The 8,848-nt window shown below is 49.8% G+C and overlaps 1 protein-coding gene across 2 annotated transcripts in view; it reads right to left on the reverse strand.

Moving 5' to 3' along the window:
* Positions 1 to 7,875, reverse strand: part of SYN1 (synapsin I) — a 51,633-nt gene extending 43,758 nt beyond the window's left edge. The window contains exon 1 of one of the 2 annotated variants that reach the window (XM_058714647.1): positions 7,332 to 7,875. In XM_058714647.1, coding sequence (XP_058570630.1) covers positions 7,332 to 7,708 — 377 coding nt within the window. In that variant the 5' untranslated portion in view covers positions 7,709 to 7,875. The remainder of the gene's footprint in view (positions 1 to 7,331) is intronic. The other variant, XM_058714648.1, reaches the window with a different exon arrangement.
* Positions 7,876 to 8,848: the final 973 nt, after the last annotated feature.

Here is an 8,848-nt window from a genome sequence, read left to right on the forward strand (position 1 = left end):
CTCTGAAACTACACACCCCTCCCCTGATCAAATCAGCAAACCAAAGATAATATTATATCTATCCTAAGGGTGATGGTGCAAACTAGTCCTAGTGCGGCAGGTGGCCATTGACTTAGTGAATGCACTCTTTTCTATTCTGATCAGAAAAGAGGATCGGAAACATTTCGCATTCACATGGGACTGACAGCAATATTTGTTTCTGGCCTCGCCATAGGGCTCTGCTACCTTTCTCATCCTGTATCGTCATATAGTCCAGAGGGACTGGACCGTCTGGACATCGCACAGAATATCACACTGGACTACTCTATCAATTACATCATATTGATTTGGCAAGATGAGCAAGGCATGATTAGCACCCTGTCTTGCCAAGACACAGGCACTCCAGAGGGTAGGGGATAAACCCTACAAAGACCCAGGGGCCTGCCACCTTAGTAAAACTTTTTAGGGACACAGTGGTCCAAGGCCTGCCAGGACAGCCCCTCCAAATGATGGGGCGAACACCATCTTGCACCTCCCACCATAAGGAAAAAAAGCACAACACTTAGTAGGTCTCTTCAGGTTCTAGAGGCAGCATATCCCACACCTGTAAATACTGCTCTGATTCATTTTTCAGATGCAGCATAAGGTTGCCTCCCTTGAATGGGGGCTGGAGCCGAAAGGGCTGTGCGGCAGGTCCAGGCTGAGGTGCCAGCAGTCCTTCCACTTAGGCCACATGATCTGGCAGATCCTACCATACTGGAGGTGTCGGTGGTGGGAAGAGATGCAGTGTGGAGCTTCTGGGAAGTTTGAGTGGGAGGCCCCTGGGGTTCTGGAGCAAGGCCATGCCATCTGCAGCACAGAATTACGTGACTTTTGAGAAACGGTTCCGGGTGCGGTACTGGGCCCTGGTAGAGACAGAATGCTTGACTATGGGGTACCAGGTGATTATGCACCCAGGTGCTCATTAAGGGCTGGGTCTTGCCAGGCCCACCAAGTAATTAAGTCAGGTGGATCCAGCAGCTGGGATCAAGCTCAGGCAGGACTGAGCAGGTAATCTAGCGCCTCCCTCAGCTCATGAGGGAACCCCTTACGACCAGCTGATGAAGGAAGGAAGAAAAAGCCTAAGCTTGGTTCACGGGCGGACTGGCTTGGTATGTGGGGAGAAGCCCAAAATGGACAGCGGCTGTACGACAGCCCCACTCAAGAGTGGTCCTGAAAGACAGTGGCAGAGCTCCCAGTGGGCAGAGCTTTGGGCTGTGCGCCCGGTAGTCTACTTAACAGGGAAAGAGAAGTGGGCCAAGATTAGAATATATATTCGCTGATGGGCACTGGAGGATGGCTTGGCTGATCAGAGGCCTTGAAGGAAAAATATTAGAAGATCAGGACAAGGAGTATCAAGCCAAGTGAAATAAGTCCGTCAGAGAAAGACAAATATGTGATTTCACTCATACTGTGGAGTTTAGGAAACAAAACAAACGAGCAGAGGGAAGAAAAGGGGGGGGAGAGGGGGGGGCAAACCAAGAAACAGACTCTTAATTATAGAGAACAAACTGATGGTTATCAGAAGGGAGGTGGGTGGGGGGATGGGTGAAATAGGTGATGAGCACTGGGTGATGTATGGAAGTATTGAATCACTACGTTGTAGACCTGAAAGTAATTTAAATAAAAACTGAAAAAAAAAAGATCAGGACAAAGAAGTCTGGGACACAGAAACGTGGGTGGACACATGGGGGTGGACATGGGAGGGGGCAAAAAGTGAGGAGTGAAGATCTTTGCATTGTGTGTTAACACCCACCAGACGGCATCCACAATGGAAGTGGCACTGAACCACCAGGTAGACAGAATGAGTCAGCCAGATGATGTCAGCCAGCCTCTCAAATCAGCCACCGCAGTGCTAGCAGATGGGCACATGAATGAAGTAGCAACATTAGCAGAGATAGAGGCTATAAGTGGGGCCTACCGCGCTATTGCCAAGGGTCCAATCTTCCAGCAACAGAGACCACCACTGAGTCCCTGACATGGTGCCTTCCCTTAAGAAGACCAACTGGTCACATTGAGGCCAGTCGACTACTTCGGGCGCCTTCCACCCTGGAAAGACTAATGATTCATTTGGACTGGAATATTCTATATGTGGGTTTGCCTTTCCTGACGGCAGGACCATAGCCAGTATCCCTGTCCAAGGACTTACACAACGTTTGATTCACCAGTATGAGATCTCTCATAACACTGCATCAAACCGAAGGGCACACTTTACAGCAAAAAAGGTGCCAAATGGGCCCATGACCGTGGAATCAACTAATGACGTTATATACCACACCACCTGGAAGGTGCTGGCCTGAAACAACTTGTTGCGGCCACTGCTAAGATCCTAGCTTGGAAATGATACCACGAAAGAATGGGGCACCATCCTCTAAAACACCCGAAATCGACAACCCATCGTTTGTGCTGTGTTCCCAATGGGTAGAATACGCGGGTCCGGGAACTCAGAGGTGAAAGTAGGAGAGGCCCAGCTTACCATCAGTCCCAGTGATCCACTTTTGGGATGTGTGCTTCCTGTTACCTCAAGGCTCTGCAAGGTTAGAGGTCCTGGTTCTCCAAGGGGTAACATGCTACCAGGGGACACGGCAAGAATTCTATTACATTCTAAGCTATGGATGCCACCTGGACACTTCAGGTTTCACATGCCAAACGGATATGAAGAGGAATGTATCACTGTCTTCGCAGGGGTACATGACCTTGAACATCAGGAGGAGGTAGGGCTGCTATTGCACAGTGGGGGCAGGGAGGAATATGCATGGCACCCAGGTGATCCACTTAGGCATCTGTTGGTACTCCTTGTATGACTTTGATGGCAAATGAACAAGTACAGCAGCCACAGCCTTGGAAGGGCATGGGGACCAAGGGCTCAGGGATCCCTCGAGGATGAAGGGATGAATCACTCATCGGGTAAGCCCCTGAGACCAAGAGGGGTGCTAGCTTGGGGTGAGGGGAACCTAGAATGTGTCGCAGAAGAAGGAGACCAATGCATATCATTTATTTATGCCACTTTTATCACGTGCAGCAGTGGGGGCTGTCGTTCATCCCACTAACCGTGTTCTTTCAAGCTTCCCCCAGGAAACAAGACCAATTACAGTCCTGTTCCCAGGCTGCAATGCTGTTCCCAGACAGGGTAAACTTACTCTAAGAAGCAAGTGAATCTGAGCAGTGCAAGGAGTAGACTCTGTGCTCCCCCCAGAACCTCACGCCTCCCACCTGCACCTTCAGGCCTACTCATCTCTCTCCGGGCTTCTGGGAATATGTGCTACTGATGGCCCCCAGTGCTGTCCCTCACTGGGAGTTGGCCTCTGCAGGAGGGATTTGCCTTCCCCATGATTATGCCTCATTCCAGGGGGCAGCCTGTGGCTAATGGTTGACTGATGTAAGAATACAAAAGCCTGGATACCCCGCCCCAATTGGGGTAACTCTGAAGGGTCATTCTAGCCGCAGAGCTCCCCCAGAGGATTGGCTGAGGCTTCTGTTGTGGCTGCATCATCGCTCAACCTTTCCTTCTGCTAAATCCTGTTCCCTCACTCCTCCCCCGCAACAGGTGTTGTTCCCAAGAGCTCTCCCCAAGAAGACTGCACACAAACCCCAGAGTCTCAGGGCCTGCTTCCAGGGAAGTCTAAGAAAAGAAGCCACAGTAAGAGATATAGTTTATATAACCCACTATACACATAGATACACAATAACCTGTCCTATATATGTAATGTATATTATATGACATCTGTAATATGTTATACAGCAAATATAGTATGGCTTATATAATATATAACATATAATATATTTCATATCACATACTATGTGTATATGTACCTAGAAAGTATATAAATATACATATATAATTGGAATGAAAGCTTTAGTAAATTACCTTTACTGTGTGCAATGGAGTCTGATATTTCCTACTCTATTCTATTCCATTTCATGAAGAAAAACATACATATATATATATGTATTATATACTATAAACCTATTATATAGCAAATGTATTATATAGTATATGTCACATATAATATATGGTATACATTACTGATTATATTTCTTGGAGTAACAGTTACACTAAATAATAATAATTGCACTTACAATGTGTAACATATTCTTGTTATGTTCTATTTTCATTTACACTGATTCATGAAGAAAATGAAATGCTGGTCACAAGCCAACAGGTGAGCCACAGTTTGAAAAAACACTGAACCAAATTATCTCTAAAAAGAGGAGATGAGTCTCAACTCAGAGTTCGCAACTTTAAGCCACAGAGGATTTGAGACCCAGGAGAGAATGAGAGGGGTGAGGTTTGGTGGGAAAGTTGTCAGACTCTATCTAAGTGTACAATCCATTACAGACTTTGCACAACTCCTCCTTTATTCCAGGCTGGAGTGCGGATGGTACTCGCTATGCCTGCAGGTTGGTGATGCAGAGGTCTCTGTTTGCCACGTGGAGCCTGATGTACACGGGATCTTTGTCCATCCCATCCTATCTATAGAAGACACTAAATAAACATTTGCTAGATTGACTGGAAGAAAAGACTAGCGCAGCTGCTGGGGGTGTTCTGAGACACAGAAGGAGAAGGGAAGAACCTTTCACTGAATTCAGCAGGTGCTCAATGAATGCTTGTTGGAGTTGTGATTATGGAAAGGGGGAGGGTCTTGTCAGTATCCAGGAGACAATTGGTAAATGTTCAATTGGATGAAGGAAAACATGGCAAAGAACCTTCTTGGGAGTGTAGGAGTGGAGAAGGGAAGTCTAAAGGACGGTGGTTATCAATATACAGCAGGGGTCCCATTAAGGTTTGTTGACTTCAGTGGAGCAAAGTTAGCCAGGAAGATGGCTTCTGTGTGAGTGGGTGTTGGTGAAGGAATTAGAGCATGTGTTTAAGAACTGCTTTATGGATTGATGGAGCAAAGAGGATGTGGTTGTTTGAAAAGAATACAGTAAGAGATTAATAAATGCTTTTCGGATTAATTGGTTGGGGAAGAGCAGGTGGGAAGATGGCTACTAAGTGGGGGAAGGGACCTAGCCAGAATACAGTAGGTGCACATTATGAGCTTTCAGGATTGCCTAATGTCAAAGGCAGGATGGAGATTGTTGAAGGGCGAATTGGGGGTACAAGGGGGGGAGGGAAAGAGGCACTGAATATAGGGTTCTTATACAGTAAGTGCTCATTAAACAATTGTGGGCTTGAATGGACAAAAAGGCAAAAAGAATACAGCTGGTGGTTGGGGTTAGAAGGAAATGGCACTGAAGGAGAGTTCTTCCTGGTATATAGTAATGCTAAATGAATGCCTCCCACATTCTGACACATGGAAAGTATGCAATAAATATCTGTAGAATGAATAAATGGCTTTGAATAGAGAGAAAGGCTGCTGGGTAAAGGCTCCTGGGGTGGAGGGGTGATCTCAATAAATTTATATTGAAGTAGACCCCTGGAGAGAGAGCTCTTGAGATGGGGCAGCAACTTCCAGACTTGGAAAGGGGATGTTGAGAATGGCCCTTATACAGTAGGAACTCAATAAGTGTTTACTGGCTTAAATAGAAGAAAGACCCTTTGGGGGTATGGACTTGAGATTGGGAGAGGGAATCCTAGGGACCCCGAGGGGAGTGGGAAAAGAGTAATCCTTATAAACTGGGCTCTAGATTTATCAAAAGAAAGAACTCTAGCTAGAGGCTTTATGACTGGCACAGGTTCTACTAGGGGTAAGGAAGGGGTATCTACTCCCTCCACAAAACAGTAACTGCACATATGCTCACCAGATCCACTAAAAGAAAAAGATTCTGGGAAGAAGGTGTGAACATAGAGCACACAGATGGCACTCTATAAATGCTCACAGGAGCCATTGGAGGAAAAGGCACCTGGGGGAAGGTGATTAGAATCGAGCACCTGGCAGGGGATAAATAAATGCTCACTGGATCCATGAAAAGAAAAGGTCTTTGCGGGGGCGGGGGTTGGGATGGGCATACAATCATTGGATTCACTGGAGGAAAAGTCTTTTGTGGAAGGGAATGGGGATGCAGAAGATTGGTCCATGTAATGTTGATTCTTTATCTGTGATATAAAAGGCTTTTGGGGAGAGGGCACAGAATCAGGCACACAGTGGTGCTCCACAAATGCTCCAAGGAGTGATTAAAAAGAAAAGGTCTCTGGAAAGAGGATTGAAATGATGCATACAACAAGTGCTAGATACCTGATCACTGTATTAATGGGAGGTAAGCCTTTGTGGAGAAGGTTGGGCCATGCAGAAGGTGTTCAACACATGCAGACTGAAGCCACTGGGGAAAGGGTTTGGGGATGGGGTAAACAGTAGGCACTCAATAAATGCTTGCTGAATATACTGGAGGAAAAAAGCTTTAGAGTAGGCTCACACAGCAGGCAGGTGATAAATGCTAGGTGGGTTCACCAAAGGAAAGGTCTTTGAAGTAGCCTGAGAATGGAAGCTAAATGAGGCACTCAATCAATGCCTTCTAGATCCATCGTAGGAAAAGGATTTAGGGGAGAGTCTGAAGATGAGTCACACACAGAAGGTTAAAAATGCTTAGGGGACTCATTTGAGCAAAATACGTTCGAGAAAGGGGTTTGGAGATAGGGCATACATCAGGCACTTAATAAATGCGTCCTAGATCCTTGGGAGAAATAAGCCCTTGGAGAGGGGGTTTGGAGTTGGGACACACAGAAGGCATTCAATAAAGGCTCACAGGACACATTAAAGGCAACACTTTTCGTGAGACCATGGGATGGGATACGCAGCAGGCAATCGATGTTCACTGAATAGCTTAAAAGGTCTTTGGGGAGAGGGCTGAGGTGGGGCACATACCACATTCTGGATACATGTTCACAAGACCTATTAGAGAGAAGTCCTTCAGGCAAGGTTTGAGGGGGACAAGACACATAGCAAGCTCTCAATGTACGTTCACAAAATTCATGGAAGCCAAAGGCTTTGGGGAAGCGCTCCCGATAAGGCACACTGCAGGTACTTGATAAATGCTCACAGGGTCCATTAAAGGACAAGACCTTTGGGGTGAGGGTTGGGGGGACAGGGAACATTTGGCTTTCGAATGCTCACGGGATATATTCAAGCCAAGGCTTTTGGGAAGGAGGTACACAGCAGGCGCCCGATAACTGCTCCCTGTATGGAGCGAGAAGGCCTGGGTGGGGGGCAAGGATGGGGCACACAGGAAGCGCCCAGCATAATAATTTAAACGAAGAAGGTTTGGGCAAGGGGGCCAGATGTCTGGCACACAAGCGGCGCTTGATTAAGTGCTCATCGTGGAACGATCTGGGGACCCAGGCCCGCGGGAAGACGTCCGCAGCAGTGGCTTACCAGTCGGTGTGGGGCTCGTCGATGACCAGCAGCACCCTGGCGGCAGCGCCCCCACGACCTGCGCCCCCAGAGCCGCCGCCCACCTGCTCGCTGAAGGTGGCAGCCGCGGCCGCCGTGGTCTGCTTGACCGCGTTGGACAGCGACGAGAAGAAGCCACCACCCCCCGAAGACCCAGGGCTAGGGGCAGCCGGAGAGGCCACAGGGGCAGACACGGAGGCTCTCTCGGCAGTGGCAGTCGCGGAACCGGGTGTGGCTCCGGGGCTGGGGGCAGCAGGCGGCGGCGGGGGTGGCTGCGGGCGCTGCAGGTCTGTCATGTACCCATTTGGCAGATTGGCCATGAAGTTGCTGTCCGACAGGCGGCGCCGCAGGTAGTTCATGGCTGCGGCGCGGGGCAGGGGGTCCTAGGAGCAGTCTGGTCAGGAGCCGCGGGGGCGGACCGCGCGGGGCCCAGGAGCACAGCTGCGCTCTCAGGCACGACGCGACTCTTCGGTTGCCCGCTGCAGACTGAGGCAGCGCCGAGTCGCCGCCGCCGCAGCGCGGATGGTCGCGCCCGTACCCCCCTATCTCGCGCCCCGCATGGTGCTGTCCAGCTGGGCCAGCGGCGGCGCGGACGCGACCAAGGCGACCAGGAAGGGGAGTTTGTGAAGGAGCGGCGAGTGACGTCAGCGCGCCTTCAGTGCTGGGGCGGCGGTGGCGCGCGCCGGCAGGCGGGGGCGAAGGAGCTGTCCGTGGTGCTGAAGGCGGCAGTGCGCACGCGCCACGCCGCAACCTGTTTCCCCTCCCCCTCGTCCGAACGGGGATGCGCAATTTGGGGAGTGGGGGCGGGGTAGGTACTTGTTAGGAGGATTGGGGGTGAGTGGCCTGGCAAGACCCCCCACCCCGCCTCATTCTGGTCTTCGCACCCAGTCTCAGCCACACGCAGGATTCTCGGCAGATACTCAATTTCCAGTGTTGATGTTCACTACACAAGTCATGTTGGGGGGGGGCGGTGAGGTGGGAATGGAAGAACACGCAGAGACTCAAAAGTAGAGAAATAACCTCACCGCGACGGGTGGGGGCCACACGCAGTACCTTGGAGGTGGGGGGGAGATTAACTTCCCATATCCATACAGGCTCAGCTAGGCAGGCAGAGGATGCGGGGGCGGCATCGACAGCATCAGATAGGCAGACTTGGACACTTGGGTGGGGTACACACCCTTGCAGGGGCCTGGAGGCACACAAGAATGACACAAACGTGGGGAAACATATGGACACACACAAAAGTAAAGAAACACACGGAGGCACGTACAGGGAACCCACCGATCTAGGTCTGTAGGCATACACAAGCCCAGGGTAACACACATGTGCATGCATGCATACATGCACGCATATCCGCCTATACACACAGTCACCACACTGACACACAGAGACCCAGAGAAATGCACACGAACATGCACACCCAGACAAATTACATACCCATAGATGATCGTAATAAACCTAGATCTGCCACACAGACACATCACCTGAAGCTCTAGCTC

This window comes from Neofelis nebulosa, chromosome X (assembly GCF_028018385.1).
Source record: "Neofelis nebulosa isolate mNeoNeb1 chromosome X, mNeoNeb1.pri, whole genome shotgun sequence".
Lineage (NCBI taxonomy): Eukaryota > Metazoa > Chordata > Mammalia > Carnivora > Felidae > Neofelis > Neofelis nebulosa.